Genomic DNA, 22,366 nt, shown 5'->3' on the forward strand with positions numbered 1-22,366 from the left:
TGACGCCTCTGCCCCCTACAACTACTGGGTGTCGAAGCTGGACACGTGGCCTGAACTAGCCCTGTATGCCCTTGAGGTGCTTGCTTGTCCTGCGGCTAGCGTCTTGTCGGAAAGGGTGTTTAGTGCGGCTGGGGGAATCATCACAGATAAGCGTAGCCGCTTGTCAACCGACAGTGCCGACAGGCTAACACTCATCAAGATGAACAAAGGCTGGATTTCCCCAGACTTCTGTTCTCCACCAGCGGACAGCAGCGATACCTAAGCAATACGTAGGCTGCACCCGCGGATGGAAGCTACGTTCTCTCTCACCATCCAAAACGGGGACATTTCTGCTTCATCAATCTGTGTCTAATATTCCTCCTCCTCCTCCTCCTGCTCCTCCTCCTGAAACCTCACGTAATCACGCTGAACGGGCAATTTTTCTTAGGGCCACAAGGCTCACTCAAATAATTTTTCAGAACAATTTTTATAAGTTTCAATTAGCTTAAAAGCGTTGGAACTTTAACTTGAACCAATTTTTCGTTACACTGGGCTGCCTCCAGGCCTAGTTACCACTTAAGCCACATTAACCAAAGCGATTCACCTGCCATCTTGGTTGGGCATGGCCAATTTTTACTGAGGTACATTAGTACTGTTGGTACACCAATTTTTTGGGGCCCTCACCTACAGTGTAATCATAGTAATTTCTATGTTCTTCGCCTGCACTCATGGTACAGAAAGGTGTGTGGGGTTGGCCTACACTTTAGCTACATAAATGTCACTTGTGCCTTGGCTATACTAAGGCTACTGAAATGGAACTAAGACTGCGCTCCCGCTATACTGCTGCTTCAGAATTGTTACTGGGGCCTGTCTTGAGTGCTACTATTGCTTACATGGAACGAAGACTGCGCTCCCGCTATACTGCTGCTTCAGAATTGTTACTGGGGCCTGTCTTGAGTGCTACTATTGCTTACATGGAACGAAGACTGCGCTCCCGCTATACTGCTGCTTCAGAATTGTTACTGGGGCCTGTCTTGAGTGCTACTATTGCTTACATGGAACGAAGACTGCGCTCCCGCTATACTGCTGCTTCAGAATTGTTACTGGGGCCTGTCTTGAGTGCTACTATTGCTTACATGGAACGGACACGTGGAGAGGACACGTAGTGCCTCAAAAACATCCCCCTCCTCCTCCAACAGGGAAAACATTGTTGGCAAATGCCTTTGCATTGGTTCGTCTGGTGGCAGTCCAAGAATTTCACCTTTACCGACACTACAAGAGAGCCCCCCCACCATCCCCCCGCCACGGCCCACTTAATCCTGGCCACATTCCGAAAACCAACAAAATACAACCGTGATACTAGGTCCGCAGTCACCACCACATTACCACCAACGCGGTTACTGTTAAGGTGCATATAACCACGGACACGTGGAGAGGACACGTAGTGCCTCAAAAACATCCCCCTCCTCCTCCAACAGGGAAAACATTGTTGGCAAATGCCTTTGCATTGGTTCGTCTGGTGGCAGTCCAAGAATTTCACCTTTACCGACACTACAAGAGAGCCCCCCCACCATCCCCCCGCCACGGCCCACTTAATCCTGGCCACATTCCGAAAACCAACAAAATACAACCGTGGTACTAGGTCCGCAGTCACCACCACATTACCACCAACGCGGTTACTGTTAAGGTGCATATTACCAGTCTGACTGGGGCATGCAGACACCTTGACAGAATGAATAGTGTGTGGCACATAGGTTCCCCATTGCTATGCCCACGTGTGCAGCTCCTGATGACGGTGGCACAGGATTATATTTCTCATTGCTTCTGTACAGCATTGTGGGCTATCGCCCCGCCCCTATTAAAGAGGGTCGCTACCTAGCCGTGCCAACCCTGTGCAGTGTGTGCCTGCGGTCCCTCGTCGTGGCAGACGCACTTCTAAATAGACATGAGGGTGGTGTGGCATGAGGGCAGCTGAAGGCTGCGCAGGGACAGTTTGGTGTGCGCTGTGGGGGGGAGGGGGTGCGGTTGGGCAGCATGTAACACAGGAGAAGTGGCAGTGGAGTGTCATGCAGGCGGTGATTGTGCTTTGTTGGAGGTAGTGTGGTGCTTAGCAAAGGTATGCCATGCTAATGAGGGCTTTTCAGAAGTAAAAGTTGTTGGGGGGGGGGGGCCCACTCTTGCCGCTATTGTGGCTTAATAGTGGGACCTGTGAACTTGAGATGCAGCCCAACATGTAGCCCCTCGCCTGCCCTATCCGTCACTGTGTCATTCCCATCACTTTCCTGAATTGCCCAGATTTTCACACATGAAAACCTTAGCGAGCATCGGCGAAATACAAAAATGTTCTGGTCGCCCATTGACTTCAATGGGGTTCGTTGTTCGAAACGAACCCTCGAGCATCACCGGAAGTTCGTTCCGAATAACGAACACCCGAACATTTTGGTGTTCGCTCATCTCTAATAAATACCATTCTCAACTTCTACAGGACCCAACTAGAGAAACTGTAATTTTGGACTTAATATTAACTTACAAACTTGATAGAACAAAGGTACAGCTCAAGTGGCACTTAGGAAATAGTGGCCATAATGTAATAAATTTCCACATGTCTTTCAATAGAATGTTTTGGCGGGGAGCCACAAAATGCTAAACTTCAGAAAGGCAAAGTTCGATCAACCTACAGATGCCCTCACAACCTTATTGAATAGGACCATGCCCTCAAAAGTAGGAGTTCACACAATTAATGGGAAATTAGTGGTTAGCGAAATAAAAAAGTTAGGAATAAAAGAAAAACAATATGGCTAAATAAATATGTAAAGGAGACAATAAACAAAAATGAAGTATAAAAACTAATAAAACAAGAAGGAAGAAGCACTAAAAAGCTATAAGTCTCAAAATTGCGTTCATAATCTCTTCCCTCTACAATTCAACTCATTGCTTACTCCTCATTTTTTCCGCCCTTGAGTTTGTAGCAACTTTTTTTTAGTAAAAATAAAGGCTTTTGGAAATTCTGGTGGGGCTTCGTCTTTGAATTTTACGATGTACTACAGGTGTACATTATATTTTAGAATACATTAAAAGACGGCATTTTTCACTGAGTCAAGTTCCCAGAATCATTTAGGTGTGGTAGGGGTTTGCATTGTTCCATGATTTTTTTTCCTCTTCGAGTTTCCTATACAAATAAATGCAGTATTATTTGTTGGATCGACTTGCTTCCTGCCAGCCTGAATAATTGCAAGTTATTTCCTATGCTGAGCAGAGGAGGGGGAGCCAATGGAATGCTACTGCTTGTATTAAAGTCTATGGGAAAGGAGATAGCATTATGTCAATTCAATCAGGTAGTGGCAAAAATATTAATGGAGAGGTTAGTCTAATAACATGCACCATGTTTTAGGGGTTATGTAAGTACAGTCTATGTATAAAAAGCAGAGCTGCTGGTTAATGTCCCTCTCATAAGTCTTATCTCGATTTTTCCTTTGTTCCCCTTGCTTTTCCTGAAAGGTTTAGGAATGTCTGGGAGGGGTTCATATGCATCATCGCTCGGTATATGAGGTCTTTCCTTTTTTTATAGGCCACATCTTTAACATCCATCCTTTTTGTCCACTTAAATAGAAGCTCACCTCATTCGCCTCTTAGTCACTGGAAAAAGTCTGTCATTTTCCTTTCAAAGCGTGTTTTGGATTTCTGTCAGTGGTGAATATTTCTTTTGAATAATAGGATTTTTGTTTGAAATAGGATTAGTCAAAATCTTTGGATTTTGGACTTTTTTCTTATGTTCTAGGTAAGTAATGAACAAATGTTCTCTCAATAGGATACCAGTTGATAAAATCAATCTAAATATTAACTTGCCACATACTTGTTTCAATTCTGTCATTACTGTTTTACTTTTTACTTGACTCTTCAGTTATTTAATGACTTTTTTTAAACGTTGATCAAGATTTCATGATAAGTAGATATTTTCCATGAATTCTTATCTATCTCTATGCTACTCAGCCTTTCGGACTTGCATTCTTTAAGTAAACTCCTAATATGTAAACTGTTACCATTTGTCGCTTTTTTAAAATGTATTTAGATACAACCTCTGGGAGATAGTAATGGAGGCCCCAACTTGATATTTGAGATTAGGCCACAATCAAACAAGCGTATTTCAAATCCGTATTTAGTCTTTACTTTGCTGACCTTCTAATGCAAATCTACAGGGCTATTCACATGTGCACTTTTTTCATGGTCACGTTTCATGTGCTATTTTTGTCTGTTTTTTATTTCAAAAAAGCCTATTATAGTCTATAGAAAGCGATTAAAATACGATTGCATCAGTATTTGCATCCATATTTGCATTCCTTGGTATTATTTTCTATTGGACAAAACTGGATCTGTTTTTTGCCAAGAAGAGAATAAAACCAATGAAAGCAAATGTTGCTGAAATACTGATGACATCCATATTCTCAATGTATATAAATATGCCTGTGTAAAACTGATCTCAGAAGCTCTTTAACCCCTTCATGTCTACAATCTGCCTATTTAAATCTGCAGTTTGATGGCTGGTTACTTTTTAATAGAACACTGCTATTCTCCAGACTAGACTGTGGTGTTGATTAGATGACCTTTCCAAAATGACAAACAAGTGAAATAATTTTGCGTTTGCTATTAAGATGGCAAAAATTGTGCCAGATGGAATGTTCAGGTTTCCAAAATTAAAAGTGATTATTTTTCTCCTTCCTATAAAAAGAAAAATCCTAAAATAAAAAAAATTAGAACAAAAATTACCAAAGCTCCTTATGCATCTTGGATAATCCCTATCAGAATGCCACCGCTTAGTCTACAGTATGCCCAAATCATACTGGAGGCTTCCCAAAAACCACAAAAAATAATGCCCGTTGTGAACTGAGGCACTTTCTGCCTTCTTCCTATCTGATCTTAATCTTAGTCCAAAAAAACACCCATCTCCTTTACCACCATGGATGGATGCCAATCGAGGGATACAGGCTTAAAACATTAATAGAGATCTTTGTTTTGAGCAGTAAAGAGTGCATCAGTCATCAAGTAATGTGTACATATTTGGTGTCTTTATACTCAGGGGAATAAGAGAAGTATTTTAATATAGGAAAATTTTACTGTTTATTCCAATTCCATTAATGTACAAGAGGAAAGAACCGAGGATAACTGCACTTTTTTCAATTTTGTGTCCAATTTTCCTATACAATATAACACAGACAAGTCAAAACATATCGGTCCTTTTTAATCCTGTAAGAAAAGTCTGAATGCCCAACAAAAAAAGAAAAGACTAAAAATATTGGCAGACTATAAAAAAAAATATTCAACTTTAGAATGCAATAGTTCAAAATTCTTTAATGACCCTCGGATCTGAAAGGGATAAGCCACTCATTTGTAAGGATTTGTCCGGGGCTAGAAAAAGGGTCTATTGTTCTTCAAAAACCAGCAGCACATCTGTCCATGGACTGTGTCTCGTGTTGCAGCTCAAAGCTACAGTGTAACAACATGCTACCAAGTGCCAAGAAATACTTAAAGGAGATGTCCCGCGCCGAAACGGGTTTTTTTTTTTTTAAACCCCCCCCCCGTTCGGCGCGAGACAACCCCGATGCAGGGGTTAAAAAAACCACCCGCACAGCGCTTACCTGAATCCCGGCGGTCCGGTGACTTCAATACTTACCGCTGAAGATGGCCGCCGGGATCTTCTACCTTCGTGGACCGCAGCTCTTCTGTGCGGTCCACTGCCGATTCCAGCCTCCTGATTGGCTGGAATCGGCACGTGACGGGGCGGAGCTACACGGAGCCGCTCTCTGGCACGAGCGGCTCCATAGAAGAAAGCTGAAGACCCGGACTGCGCAAGCGCGGCTAATTTGGCCATCGGAGGCCAAAAATTAGTCGGCTCCATGGAGACGAGGACGCCAGCAACGGAGCAGGTAAGTATAAAACTTTTTATAACTTCTGTATGGCTCATAATTAATGCACAATGTACATTACAAAGTGCATTATTATGGCCATACAGAAGTGTATAGACCCACTTGCTGCCTCGGGACATCTCCTTTAATTGAATATATGAATTTTGAATTGCATTACTGCTATACTTACTATGTATATAGATTGGAGGTTTTTAGCACACATTTTAAGCAAATTCTAAGAGCTCATCTGTCAGTAATGACATTTAAGATTCATATATTCAATGTTGACACATTTCTTGCTGCTAGTAGTGCTCTGTTGCATCGTTTGTATGCTCTGTATGCAGATGCACATTACTCTGGCTGCACTGCAAAAACACTTTTTGTTCACTTTGTTTAGGATGAGGTGTCCAAACTTGTTCTTTTGTTATTGCTGCTCAAACACATTCATTCACATGTGGTATAAATAACGGTAAGTTTATTCTGTAGATCAATGCATCAATGGTTGCGCCAGTTAAGTTTATGGTTAATTGAAATCCCAAGTTCATGTCATGTCAGTGTTTTTTCATTTAGCATATAATGGGGACATGTATTTTTTCTGCCCCATTTTTTCTCACTTACTTGTGTCCACCTGTTGGAGTTCTAAGATCTTCAGGAATCAATTTTGTATATTTTATATTTTTTAAGCTCATTACTTAAAAAAAAAAGTATGTTTTATAAGTTTTAATAAATACGGTGGCCAACGGCAGTGACACCCCAACCACTGTCTCCCATATGTTTCTTGCACAGATTGTGTTTTTAGGCACATTTCTTTGGGTACTTTCACTGTTAATCATAAAACTTTTAAAGTTTTATGCTGATATTTACAGCATTTGTGAACTTATGGGAGAAACATATGCCAGGCCGCTTGTTGGCTACAATACTTTGATCAATGGACTACAAGATGTGTAGAAGATGGATTAGTAGGTAATTTGTACTCAGTATTGGCTAAGGTTGGGACATCGACACAAAAATATCGATAGTCGATAGTATCGACTATCACTGAACAAACTATCGATTATTGTAAAATATTGGTGGAAAACTATCGATATTTCGATATATCGACTTTTTAAAAGGCTGTATAAAAATAAAACAGGTCTAGGGTTAATAAAGCAACACAATCAACAAGAAATATATAGTTTTCTTTTAAAAACTTTAAACTGTTGAATTTATTATGACTTCTAACTATTAACAACATCATGAAAATATATTAAAGTTACAAATGAAAAAAAAATTACAGATGAAACATATCATTAAAATTAGGTATATGAAAAGAAGTTTATCATTGGCCCCAATAATCGTTATCTAATGAGCCAAGAAATATTAATTTGCTCGCATGCTCTCCTTACAAAATGCTCCTTCGAGCAGACATGACCGGGAGTGCCAGAAGCTGGCTGCTGGAGCTGACGGGATGTGAACATGATCTGTGTGTGTTTGTGGGGCTGCGTGCCCTGCATTTTTTTTAAATTGCCGCTGAGGGACCAACGGTCTCCATGGCAACTTGTAAACAATGCAGGGCCTGGTAACGCGAATGCAGTGCCCCGAACGCAATTGTAATTGCGTTATATTGGTCTTTTGTCTTTTCTATGGGCACTGCGTTTGTGTTAGACGCTGAACACACGACATGTCGCATCTCCTTTTCTGGATGTGACCTTCGTGCGTTCAGCGCAGCCCTCCATCTGCATGTGGAAATGCTTTCATTTAGAAAGCATTGCCCACAGCCATCGCGTTAGACGCAAGCGTTCAGAGCCTGCGTTTAACGCAATCAACAAACGCATGTGGAAAATGGGCCAAAGACCCCACTTTTTCTGAGAGTCGTTTTGCCTGGAGCAAACCTTATTGGTGACAAAGAGTCACCTGACACTTTACAAAAGTTTCTAGAACTTGTTTATAAGTTCATTAGTGCCTCGAGCAAAATTACATCCTGTACCAACACAAAGGAAAGGGCAGAGTTTAAAGAAAGAAAATATGGTCACTGGACCACAAGACATGTTTCTTCTCTACAAAAATCGATATTATATCGCCTTAAACTATCGATGTTACCGATATATCGAACATAACAAGATCGATGAAAAGTATCGTCAAAGCATTAGCGATATATCGATATATCGGTTTTCGATGTCCCAGCCTTAGTATTGGCTGCATCTTCTGAGATAACAGGGAGAATACTAAATCTTAACAGAATCCTGTTTATATACACTCAGAGAACACCTTTTTGTAGCTTTGAGCCATCCTTAGTTACTTGCAAGAGACGCTTTACAAGGCATAGTAACAGTTTGTAAGGCTAAAAAAGACATATGACCAAGCAGTTCGGCCTCTTATTCTGCAATGTTGATCCAGAGAAAGGAAAAAAAACTGAAGAGGTGTGATGTGCATAAAAGATGGTATTTCTCATAGCAACCTGTTGAAATAAAGACCAAGACTGATGTGTACAGAGGCTCAAAATAGTTTTTCGGTAAAACACTGAAACTCCAAGCTTTGGATTAGCCATCCATGTATGACCGGTGGGACTCCAACGATGGCTTTCCCACAATGTTGAAACCAGGCACAGCAGATCATCTGTATGCACTGCAGTAAGGGTTCTTAGTTCAGACTGCCACTAATCTCACGCCGATGGCCCAACCGAGAGATAGAATTACAAAGAAATAATAACACGTTCTCAGTGCTGAGAAACAATAGGTCTACAGATGCTTAAAAAAAAAATCACAAAAGAGTGTGGACTTTTACATAATGCCAATTCTTAATATAATGTACATAGACATTTGTCTTACTGCCTACTTCATACAAACCATGTTGTAACTGTTAGATCAGAGAACCTTTATAATGTATATAACTTTTTGTATTTGATTTTCCTTTTTAGAGTTTTGCCTGATGTTTTTGTACTATAAAGAATTGTATAGTAATTTTTTCATTCAATCTGTGTGTTCTTTAGGAGGAGTGTTTTAGTCATCAGGCCCCATTCATGGCACCTTGCCAAGCTCTCCGAGGTCCACCCAGATGTTGCGAGTATGCAGTATCCATCAGATGCCTTCAGTATGTCCTGGCATGCTGGTAGTGAAATTAGGTGAGTTTATGTGCTTTCTGGGTAACCCTTGAGGCCTGTTGATTAGTAAGTATGCATAAATAGTGAAGAGTAATCATTCGGCGCTGTTTTCTGTTACAGTGACCATCATCTACAGTGGAATATTCTCTCAAGACACTGCAGCACTGACAAAAGCAGCTCGATAGGTAGCATGGAAAGTCTTGATCAGCCTGGACAGAATTACTATGAGGGAACACCTTCACCACTTGACTCAGACATTTACCAAAACAAACGGGATTCTGCATATAGCTCATTCTCTACATGCTCTAACATCTCTGATTATACTGCCTCCACAAGAATGGATGACTCATCTAGCAATTGCTTTCAGGGCTCAAACAAGCAAGACGTTGGTCAGTATCTCCAAACAGGAAAAGGTGCTATAGATTCACAACTGGATATTTGTAGGCAATCATTAAATAAACATTTTCAAAAAGCTTCCATATTTCCCCACGATACACATAATTTGGACAATATAAGTTCTCCCCCTCAACCACCTATACGAAGGGATAGCTTACGGGAAAACAAGACTCAACTTTGCAATCATGATGAAAGGCCTTCTGCTCCAAGTGACGCATTGCATGTGCCTGGTATGTGGTCATCAAACACAGAACAGTTTAACAGTTCTGAAAATAGCTTTTGTCAGTGCAGAAATGGACCTTGTACTGAATATCTTAAGGAGAACTTGTCATCTGGCCAATATTATATGCTGAGCTCACAGACTGACAAGGTCCATCAAATTAGCAAATTTGCTAAGGATGATGAGAGGCAGCCTAACCATTGCACTGAATTAAACAAAAAGTGGTCTGACAATAGAGAAACAAAAGGATCTAATTATAATAATATTGGTGAGGTCCCATTTGATCACATGGCAACAGAAGCAGTCAAAAATTCAGATTGTGACCACTGGAAGACTTTTCGCAATCCTTTTACTCAAACAAATATGTCTAGTGCACAAACCAGCTTTAGAAATGATCTACTATCCTCTTCAGACTGCCACTCTCCTAAAAGTAAATGCAAAGAAGAGCTTGAAGATAATGAAAAAAGATGCAAGTGCATTACTAACAAAGAATTTGAAATGCCACAACATCAGAGTATGGAGCAGCCACCCTCAGATACTGGTGGTTTTCATCGTTGTTCCTCTTCGGACAAATTCGTTAGAATGCCAAATGACACAAAAGATGATTCAAGTTCACAGTTGAATAATGTAAATCCACCCAACTCAAAATGCAATACTGATACATTAACACAAGGTGCATTTAGGCCAGGTCCAATTAAAAAACCTGGTTCATGTCGACATCGTTCAGCACAGATGCGAAGAAAAAGTGACCGCTTTGCCACAAACCTAAGGAATGAGATACAATGTCGAAAAGCTCAACTTCAGAAGAGTAAAGGGTCAAAAGTGCTGCTATCTGGTGAAGAGTCTGTTGAGGAGAAAGACAATGTATTTGAAAGTCAATCTGAGTTAATGTCTCTTCCTGCATCCCCACCACCACCACCACCAAAAAACAAAGCACTTTTTTCAGAAATCAAAAGAGCCAGTGTCGAAAAGTATAGAAGCCCCAAAGATTATTCAAATCAGGAAAAAGCAGAGGGTCAATTGATTGATAAAACTAGTGAAACTCACAAACATACTATTAAAGAAAATATACCACCAAAGAAAGAGGCTTTTACAGAAGATGAAGGATTGCTATTGTCTTCTCAAGACAAAACCTATAATGAATGCTGGAAGTCAAATGCGTCTGATATACATCACCAAGAATCTCTTTTTAAAAAAATTAATCAAATGGATCATCAAAAGAGCACGGCTCAGAAATGTTCTTACTCCACAAGGGATTTGCAACCTGCTAATTACATGGCATTTAAACCTGAAAGCTGCCTCAATGAATGGGCACCCGAAGATAAAATTAGCTTAGGCAGCCTGAAAATACCGGTAGAATGCAAAGATTCCTCCAGTGTAGAACAAAAATTATCACCCGAAGTTTGTGGTGTTGATACTTTAAAAAATACATGTGACAATCAACCTCCACCTGAAACAGATGATAATTATACCCACAGCACCAGCTATATGAATAACCAGTTTTTTGATTCGGGAAGGAAATGGAGTTTGACACAATGTACTAGTGAACAACCTGTTACAGAAAGGAAAATTTGCCAGGGAAATTTAGGGCAAGAGAAAAAGCTTCATGAAGTAAAAAGAACAGATAATTTTTCTTCCGAAACCCAGCTGAAGTCTCCACAGCAATTTTTTGACTTCAAAAACCATATTCCTCAGCATAAATCCAATGGTGGTGCCAAATGGACATGGTCTCCGGAGCAAAAACTTCAGGCTCGCTTTTCCATTGAAAGGGAGGTTGGGCAAAAACTAAATGGACTGAATATGGAAGAAATTGTTCCTCCTCCCATAACAAGACTGAGTGATGAAAATATGCTAATGCCGTTTGCAGATCGAAGAAAGTTTTTTGAAGAAGTAAGCAAAAGACCAACATCATCTTCAGCTGTAAATGATAAAACTAATACAAACATTTGTCCAAGTATACTTGATAATCCTTTTTCTCGGACAATGGTTCCAGATCGAAGGAGGCATTCTGTAGACTATACACATTATACCTCCACATCTAGAAGGCAAGACAGTGGTTTGCCTCATTATGATTTCTGTATGAATCATACAGTAGATCCTCCAATGTGCTGCAATCAAGGAAAACACTCTGCCGATTATCTGCCCTCTTTGACCTATGGCTACAGAGCATGCGTATTTTGCTCTAACGAATTTTGCCCTGCATTACGTAAAAGAAACATCCCCATGACCCATCACAATTGTCACTGCCAACACTTTCACCAACAGCATCATCATCAGTGGACAAAATGTGCAGATTACCTGTGTCCTACTCAATATGATTTATTGGAGGAAGGTGGCTCTTTTCACATTGACCGATGCCATGTGAGGAAACCGGTGTTACAGGTGAGAAACTGATTTAATGTCTGGTACTATCTTGGTGTCCTTATTTATCTCTAGCATTTTAGTTGGGGGTGGCGGGTGTGTGTGGAAGCTTGTACCTTTATGTATGCACCCATTTGTTATTCTTTATCCATTGAGTGATCAATATTGGACTTTGGAAAACAGCTTCTGGGAGGACAGAAATGCCCAAGTTTAGCATCAAATTTGATTAACAAATACTAATTAGTTATTACTGTTGGTCTGATGATCAACATGCTAAGAGTTGCAGGCAAATAGATATGGTACACCTGACTACTAAATTAACTTGTGAGAATCAAGTGAAAGAAGGCGAAGCATCCTTAATGTATTCTCTGCAGTGGTTGTGACCTGTAGACCAAAGTCAAATTGTGTAACTTTATCAACAATTGTGGAAAAAGTGTTGCCAGTCCAGGAGAACGATACACTTATAAGAGTGAGCATGATGGCACATAAGAGAGATAAAAGCAATAATTTTAAAAAAAATGGTATGGTGCACAAGTTAACACTGTAAGACAAAATAGAGTCAAGGTCTGAGCCTGACTCCTATCTATTGCTAACCAGTGAGTATAACGTGTTTCAAGGCAATATAATGCTTCATTCGAAAATGCTGGACTGTGCACTTTTTCCTCTATTGTTTTGAATTGTTGCCTACTTTTCCTTCTGCCCCCTCTATTTGCCCTGTTTCTTTTTGTTTGGTATAAAACTCCCTTTTCTGTCCTAAAGGGCTGCACAGTAACTGCTGATCTAACTTGCATGGCTTCTGTTACAACCGCCGCCACTTTTGCAGCAAGAGGTGTAGTTACGTTAAAGTCTAAGACAATTTAGGCTGTTTTTCAGCGATTGCTTGACATTTGCTGCCTTGTGCAGAAGGAGCAGTACTGAGAGAAGTGTATAGTGACTACAATGACTGCATTTTATACAGGGTAGACTTGAACCTTCTGAGTTATAGTATTAAAACAACAGTTTTACCAACTCCCACCAAGGCTTGTGTTTGTTTTTGTATATGTGAACACATTTTGTCTGACAATGAGGTAGATGGTTGTCCTGTACTGCTGCGGTATCCATTTTATCTTTTCGGATATTTAATAAAGATATTTCATTTTTAGACCTCATGTCCACGGATGGGTTGGATTTCGCATGCTAGAGCCCGCAGTGGAATCCGACCCTACCCGTGGCCAAGGACTCTGCTTACCCGTCTGGGTCTTCTTTTTTCTGTACTGCGGATGTGCGGAAGCATCGGCTGGCGCGCCAGGGCACGTGCGCAGTAGAGAGTTTTTTTTCAAACTCCTGCTTTCCTGCAGAATCCGCGGCCCGTCCACAATGTCAATTGCGGATGGGCCGCAGATTGGATGGCTTTTTATTGACTTCAATTGAAGTCGTCCGTGCAGGAACCACACTGAAATAGAGCATGCTATGATTTGATTTCTGTATGCAAAGATCCGTAAATCAAATCTGCATGCTTTAATTCAGTTGCGGGCACCCATGTTTCCCTATGGGTGGCTTGAACTGCAGATCATCCGTGCAGGTGTGCAGCGCAGATTCCGCAATTCAAACCTGCCCGTGGACATTGGGCCTTAATATATGGAGTGTTGATCTTTTCTTATATAGGTAGCATGTAATTGTCTCAAGAGTCTGATGGGCAGCTCGCCTTTCCTCTTTCTGCTCTCTATAGACAGTCCCAATGTCTTGCAAAAGTAGCCCATGTAATTCTTGTAGAATATTCATGTCCACTATTACATGGACTCCCGCCTTGACATGATCTCTTGCCACCACTATTTTTTTTTTTGGAACACTCCCCCGAAAAGCTCCACATCCATGCAAGTAACCCCCATCATGGGGATGGTAAGATTGTTGATGGTGGTGAGATTAACTTATGGAGGGTTCCAGCACTTGTGAATTCTGGAAATAGGCCTAATAAAGCTGACTAAACATAATAGTAATTTCTGAGCCAGTGTCAATTAAACATGCAACTAGCAGTCCATTGATTCCTGCATGAACCACCACGCAGCATCCAGTAATCTTCTCTGGGGTGGACTGGAAAACTCAAACATGTTCCTGCCGATTGGCATTCAGCAATGGGCTCTCTAAGCTTAAAGGTGACTGTTCAGAAGGATGGGGTTGGGCTGTCATACAGTCTCAGGCAAACCCCAATTCCAGCACCTGCCATCAAATTCAAAACAGCCAGCACGTCCCCAGTGGACTCTGTTCCACCTAAGACTCTACCTCTGTGTAATCTCCTCTTTCAGTTCACAAAAATGGAGGTTAACAAGGTCATAGAAAGTATCCCCAAATCCTCTCTGTTCACTAGCAATCAAGATTCCATAGGGTTGACCCCTTGGGCTACCACTGAGATGTTTTTTTCTTCATCTTTCACCAGGTCTGTGGCTTCACGAACCACATTCTGCAGGGATGCATGTTTGTTCAACCAGACATAAATACATAGCACTCTATGGATGTCTTTACTTCGTAAACCAGTGATGAACTGGTCTTGAAACCACCAATTGGTATAGGGCACAGCCTTGCACTGCTAGAGGTCTTTGTTAAGCAGCCACTTCCAGAGGCCCTGCATTGCCACTGTGAATTGCTACATTGTCTTGCCATCTTGCTGATATTGAATTTCGGTACTTGTGGGTTATCTGTCAAAATTTTTAAAATTAATTTCACAAATGTTTCACCAATATATATGTGTAAAAAAGCCTACTATTTGTTTCTTAAACTCTTTTTATTTCTCCAAAATCTAAATACTTATAATATTACTCAGGTGGTATAGATGTGACAATAGCCTGCAAGATAGCATTGAATGGTATATATTAAAAAACTGGTAACCTATAACTCACAAGTACCAGAATTTCTTTTGCAAATCAGCAATCATCGTGATGTTACCCTATAGAGACTCTAATCGATCAATAGCATCCATGGTCTAGAGGTAAGACTATTACAGCCTTCTTGGCATCGCCCTCTAAGGAGTTCAGGGCCTGATCATTAGTTGGTACTTGATACATTCTAACAGTGGTTCGCAATTGCTCCACCCAATCTGGCAGCAAGACAGATTTTCTATCAAACTTGGGCACCGTCATGACTACTGTTCTCATAGGGATAATTATGGGCATCTCTGGGCCTACACTGCTAGGGTCCGCTTAGGGCTCTCTACAATGTCTATGATACCTACTACATCGAATTGTGTGGGATCACTCTGGTAGATTGACGGTCATCACACTCGTTGCAGTCAACTATAACAGTCTTAACTTGGTACCTGAATCAGCAGAACAGTCTTTAGAACATTGAAACACAGTTTCAAAACTTTTGGCAAAACAGTCCCTATACATGACAACTATCACAACCCTTCCACCCTCATTGTAAAAAGCCACAGCCTCTTACATATGTTGACTCTGTATGTCACAACAGACCTGGAGTAGCTCCGGGGGTACACTCAACAGTTCACAATAGTACAGTATGCTTTAGGCAAATTTGAATTGCAGAATCTGCGCAGGACACCTGCACTTAAGACCCACAGTGCAAGCTGCCCATAGGGAACAATGGGCGGCCGCACTTGGATTTACACGAGGATTTATTTTCTGGATTCCACATGCGGAAAACAAATCACAGCATACTTAATTTTAGTGCAGCCTTCATGCAGACAGCTTCCATTGACGTCAATGGAAGTCGTCCGATCTGCAGCCTATCCGCAAGTGACACTGCGGACGGGCCACGGATTCCGCAGGAAATAAGTTTAAAAAGAAAAAACTGTACTGCACATGTGTGCCACTTGGCACTTCCGCACACATCCGCAGTACAGAAAAAAGAAGATGCGGACAGGTAAGCAGGGTCGCCTGCATACGGAATCAAACCCACCCATGGACATGAGCCCCTAATGTATTCTTGAGCATAACAGCATTACACGATAAGAAGGGATGTTGATCCAGAGAGTTATACTGATTGCCAAATTTGGAGATGGGAAGGAAAATGAGTCAGGAAGGAATACAAACATGGAAGGAAGGAATATGGATCTGTATTTGCCCAGTAACAAATAATACCAATGACAGAAAATACAAATAATGATGAAATACTGATGACACACGGATACATCTCTATTTTACTCACTTTCCAACAGTAGAAGGGAATACTCAGGCAAGGACTCCTGACTACTGGAGTACTAGGACATAAATAAAGTAGCTAATGAGTTCACAATGTGGCAAACTAGACCAAAGACCAGAGAGAGTTAGAGCACAGGCGTATTAACGTATTTTAATTTACATTGAGATATTCAGACAATATCGGAAATATTTGCAACAAAAGCATATTAGCGGATTTTGGTATAGGTTTTATGTTCTTCATTGATTTCTATGGTAAAAATCTGCAGCATTTCCATGCAGCTTCCACAACATACATAGGCATGCTGCTTATTCTTAATCCACATCGTTTTTCAAATTTCCTATGTTTCCATAGCAGAAAAAGTCCGCAGTGTGTGAAGGAGATTTGTAAAATTGTGGAATTTCTGCAGCAGATCCTGCATGTGTGAAAACAGCCGTAAACAGTGCATTGCCACAGTAAACCATACTGTCAGAACTTGTTTATCCTGGGCCAGAATCCAGTGGCATGCAAAGAGGGCCTAGCAACACGGGACAATCTCCACAGAGATGCAGACAGACGGCGCCAAAAAGATGAGCAGCAAACAGATTGACGCAGTACTTGACATAGTAACATAGTATGTTATGCTGAAAAAGACATATGTCCATCCAGTTTAACCTATTTCCTGCCAATGTTGATCCACAGGAAGGTAAAAACAAAACAATGAGGTAGAAGCCAATTTTCCCATTTACGGGAGAAAAACAAAAAATTCCTTCCTGACTCCAATTTGGCAATTAGAATAATCCTGGCATCACTGACCCTTTTGAAGTAATAAGTGATAACATGCAATATTGTAACACTCAGGAAAGGCGTCCAGACCCTCTTGAATACTTTTATCGAGTTTGCAATCACCACATTATCAGGCAGAGAGTTCCATAGTCTCACTGCTCTTACAGTAGAGAACCCTCATTTATGTTGGTGTAGAAATCTTTTTTCCTCTAGATGTAGAGGACGCCCCCTTGTTACAGTCACAGTCCTGTGTATAAATAGATGATGGGAGAGATCTCTGTAATGTCTGCTATACATCGTTATTAGGTCGCTCCTCAGTTGTCTTTTTTCTAAACTAAATAACCACAATTTTGATAGCCCCTCTGGGTATTATAGTACCGCCTTTGAACCCGTTCAAGCTCTGATATGTCCTCCTTGAGTACCGGTGACCAAAACTATACACAACATTCCATGTGTGGTCTGACCAGTGACTTGTAATGAGGTAGAACAATGTTTTCATCATGTCCCTCATTATCTCCTATGATGCACCCCATGATCGTATTTGTCTTGGCAGCAGCTGCCTGACACTGGTTGCTCCAGTTAAGCTTACAGTTAAGTAAAATCCCCAAGTCCTTTTCCATGGCCGTGTTACCCAGAGGTTTCCCATTTATGACATGTATTTTCCCTGGCCATGTGCATAACCTTACATTTATCAATGTTAAACATCATTTTTCTAGCTCAAGCCCCCAACTTATTCAGATCCACTTGCAATCGCGTTCTGTCCTCTCTGGTATAAATTACTTTACATATTTTACTGTTTAATCTTTCTATTAGGTCATTAATAAATATATTAAAAAGAATAGGGTGCAATATTGCTCCCGTGTTACCCCACTGATAACGGCGACCCATCAGAATATGTACCATTAATAACCACCCTCTGCTTTCTATCACTGAGCCAGTTACTTACCCACTTACACACATTCTCACCCAGACCAAGCATTCTCATTTTATATACCAACATTTTATGTGGCACAGTATCAAACGCTTTGGAAAAGTCCAGATACACAAGAGTCAATGACTCTCCCGATGCAGTTTAGAACTTACCTCCTCATAGAAGCTGATCAGATTGGTTTGACAGGAGCGACCCCTCATAAATCCATGCTAATATGGAATTATACAGCCATTTTTCTTGAGGTCCTCCAGGATAGCATCTCTTAGAAACCCTTCAAGTATTTTACCCACAATGGAAATAAGGCTTACAGGCCCATTGTTTCTAGGTTCACTAGAAACAATGGAATATTGGCACCATATTGGCTGTACGCCAATCCAGTGGAACAGACCCTGTCACTATAGAGTCCTTAAATATAATAACAATGGTCTGTCTATCACATTACTTAATTCCCTTAAAACCAAGGGGTGTATGCCATTGGGACCCAGCGATTTGTCTATTTTAATCTTTTTAAGGTGGCTCTGCACTTTTTTCTGGGTTAGACTGGTGATAGTTAAGGGGAGAGTTTACTTTATCACTCAGCTTCTCATCTGACATTTCACTTTCCTCTGTGAATACCCTGGAGAAAAACTATTTATTAGATTTTCTTTCTCCTTATCAACCTCTACAATTTATTCTACAATATTTATTAAGGGGTCAACACTTTCAGTATAAATCTTTTCACCATTTATATAACTGAAATTATTTTTACTCTCTTTGGCAATAAGTCTATCTGTCTCCACCCTTACTGCTTTTATCTGCTTTTTATGTATTTTATTTTTTTCCTTATAGGTTTTTAGTGCTTCTTGTTTTAGTAGTTTCTTTTTGTTGTTTATTGCTCCCTTTACATCTTTATTGAGCCGCATTGCTTTTCTCCTACTCTTAACCCTTTTGGCAATCGCATACAACCTGTGGACAGGTGTGGTATTGTTTTTCGCAGAAAGCAGCAATATTTTTCTAATCTTGGACAACCTTTCGCCTTTAACTCTTTGTTTTACCTGTCCAAAGCATGTGGTACAGAGATATGTGTGTGCTACTGTGCAGGACATCCAGGAAATTTAATTTTCAGCATGCATCCTTTCTTGATCGCTGCCTAAAGACACAGGATTAAGGCCAAATGATTGTGCAAGAATGTTTGTACGAACGTTCATTTTCCCAATCACCAGCCTGTAAAAACATGTCAACAATTAGTCTTGCTCAGACGATTAAAATCAGCCGGATTTTCGCAAAATTGAATCAGGTTAGACGGCGAAAATCTCTTAACAATAACATTTCCTACAATGCCCGCTGCAGAGGTCAGTGTGCAGCCAATCATCAGCCAGGGCGCCTTGCTGGCATCACCAACTGTGTCCCCCATCTTGCATATGAGCAGCAGTCACATGACCTAGCTATATATTGCATAGGCACAGTGTAACCAGCAGCCATTTTACAGTTGAAAATAAAACTGAAAAGTTGTATCACATTTATAGGCCTATGTAACACATGGTCTGTTGATGACAGAAACAGATACTCTACAAAGGATATATTGCTGCTGGTGTGAAAGCTTGTATATCAGCAGAGAACGTATGAGCTTACAGAGTACACTTTGGCATGTCAAATATTGCAGTTCTCTGTTTGTGGCCTCATACGTACAAAGTCGCCAGTCCAGCCAATACGAATTATTATTTGTTTTTCTGCGACACCCTCCTTGCTGCCTTAGTAGGGTGCTGCCCCACAAGGTCCACCTCTTCCTCCTCCCTCTGCGAGCTGCTTTGATGACTCTCCCTACCTCTTCATGTCAGATTGATTACTTCATCCTCTTCCAACTCCTCTTCTTCTTCTTCATTGTTCTTCTCCTTCTGAGTGGACTCTATGTCACAGTGAGCACAGGGAGCTGGCACCTTCATTTCCACATCATCCTGAGTACGTATTGCTAGTGGAAAGCTGACCACAAGCACTGACCCACCTTCATCTTTCTCTTCGAAGGAAAAAAATGGTTGGGCATAAGAGTACAGGGGATTTGGCATGGGATGAAGTAGAGGGAGGATGCTTATCACTGAATGGTGCAGACTGCTGCTAACTCATGGGCAGATTCACTTTTACGAAACGGCAGTAGGCTTGCTTCACCTCCTGCAAAACGTGGAGCTGTTGATTCAGTGGGAGTCACTTGAAGTGCCAACTTGGCCCATCCTCTACTACTTCCACCAACACATCACATACTCCTTGCTTTCTTCATGTTTCCTTTTTTTAAAATTTAGTTTTGTTTTTGGTTTACTTTTCAGTGTCATTTTATACAACTTATCAGCTAACTTTGTAGCTTGCAAATAAGCATTACTAGCTTGCATATGGCCTACAAATAATTCATAGTGGCCAGACTGGCAACTTTGAACAACGCCTGAGGCCGCTGACACACACTATGTGTATTTGCTGTTTCCCTGTTTGTTTTTCTTTTTATTCTATATTAACAAAAAAAAGCACCACCAACTAAATAAGCTGCACTTTCTGGGAGTCATGACAAGGGAAGAGAGAAAGCTACAGAGTATAGCTAGTATCTTTGTGAGCTGTCCCTGTTTGGTGCAGTGTAATTGAATTATCTAAACCTCACTGCTAGTTGTGAAAGGTCTGCAAAAAATTTGTAGTGGCCACGCTGGTGACTTTTAATGACGTCCGAGGCCACAAACAGAGAATTTCAATATTCCCCAAGCCAAAGCATATTTTGTCTATCTGCTTTGCTGCTATATACATTGACAGTAGCAGAAATATAACCTCTCCAAATGTACAGACCACATTTCGTATAGGCATATAAAATGTGATGCAGCAACTTTCTCTGCTCCCTTCAATAGAACCTGTTTAAGTTTTCTACTGGAATACAACCTTTCTCACCCAGCAGCAATATAGCCTCTGTAGAATATCTGTTTCCATTAACAAAAGACAACCAGTTATATAAACATAAAACTGATGCAGCTTCTCTGTCCTGTGCCCAACTGTAAAATGTCTGCTGGTTACACTGTGTCTATGTTATAAATGGCTAGATAATGTGATGCAGGCATCCAATGAAACTACTTGCCCATATGCAAGATAGAGGACACATGGTGACATCATCAAGGCATCCTAACTGCTCCTCGGCTGCACTTAGACCTCTGCAGCAGGCATTTTGGTAAATTTGATTTTCCCATAATTTTCACCAAAAATCGGTTCAGACTAACTATTCAATTTTGCGAAAATTTGGACAATTTAATCTTTGTGCAATTTAGATGAGTAAAACTAGCAATAGCCTCTTGATGTAATTTCAAGCTGGACTGGTGATTTACCAATGGGGTGGCAACCCTACCCTCTCTTCATCCCGACCACTGCATACATCACATAGCTGCTGCCCAAACAAGATGGCTGACCTACAATGATGTACAAATAACAAAATTTAAAAAATCTACAATTATAAATAGATTGGGAAAAATATTTTTCTTTATCTGGGTTCAACCAATAAGAAAATACAGCTGATATATTTTCTTACGTTCTTTGTTCCAACTGTCATAGCTATTTAACGTTTTTTCAGTATGGGTGTATTAGACGTATTTTGCAGGACAAGTTGTAGCTTGTGTACGAACTATTTTTTGGTGCTTAAAAAGTGGTGAACAAATGATATTTTTTTTAGGAAGGCATATAAAAAAAACTGCCATTTCACAATTTGGGGGTATTTATTTTTACATTATTTACCATGCAGTATTAGCAATATGTTAATTTATTCTGTCACTCAGTACAATTATGGCGGTACCAAATTGATTTCGTTTTTATGTTTTACGAATTTTGCACAATAAGAACTTTTTTTGACTCAGTGATTTGCTTTTGTGTCACTGTATTGCAAAACACAATAATATGGTTATTTTTCAGTCAATAGAAAAGTATGAGACCTTGTGTTCTGCGAGATGACTTGTAATTTTCATTGGTACTATTTTGGGATAGATACATCTTTTTGATTAGTTTTTATACCTGTTTACGGGGGGCCACATGAACAGAAAAAAGACTATTCTGGCATGATTTCTAAATTGTTGTCATTTAACCCCATGAGGACATGGCCCTTTTTTCTTCTTTTTCGTTTTTTCCTCCCCCCTTTTAAAAAATCATAACTCTTTTATTTATCCATCGATGTAGCTGTATGAGGGCTTGTGTTTTGTAGGACGAGTTGTATTTCTCAATGGTACTATTTAATGTACAATATAATGTACTGAAAAACCTTTAAAAAATTCTAAGTGGAGAGAAATGGAAAAAAATAGATAGATTTTACGGACTGAGCAATACCACATAAATATTTTAGTTTTATTATTTATATTCTTTTATTATAAATATGGCAAGAGGTTTTTTTTTTCAAACCTTTTACTACCTTTTATTTTTTTTAATAATTAGTGAAACTTTTAAAAAATTATCTTTTCCTTTTTTTTTTTTGGCCGCAGAGGAGACATGAACAAGTAATGCTTTGATCACTCCTGCAGTATGATGTAATGCCATAGCATTACATCATACTGCGATCGGTCAGATATTCTATCAAATCACCCCAAAGGCATGCTTTGATAGGCATTCTACTATACCAGCCCAGG

General features: G+C 40.3%; 1 protein-coding gene across 2 annotated transcripts in view; it reads left to right on the forward strand.

Moving 5' to 3' along the window:
- Positions 1–22,366, forward strand: part of SHROOM4 (shroom family member 4) — a 116,379-nt gene that overhangs the window by 68,466 nt on the left and 25,547 nt on the right. For both annotated transcript variants that reach the window (XM_066581006.1, XM_066581007.1), the window contains exons 3-4: positions 8,848–8,979; positions 9,079–11,956. In XM_066581006.1, coding sequence (XP_066437103.1) covers positions 8,848–8,979; positions 9,079–11,956 — 3,010 coding nt within the window. The remainder of the gene's footprint in view (positions 1–8,847; positions 8,980–9,078; positions 11,957–22,366) is intronic.

The sequence above is a fragment of the Eleutherodactylus coqui genome, chromosome 10 (assembly GCF_035609145.1).
Source record: "Eleutherodactylus coqui strain aEleCoq1 chromosome 10, aEleCoq1.hap1, whole genome shotgun sequence".
Taxonomy (NCBI): Eukaryota; Metazoa; Chordata; class Amphibia; order Anura; family Eleutherodactylidae; genus Eleutherodactylus; species Eleutherodactylus coqui.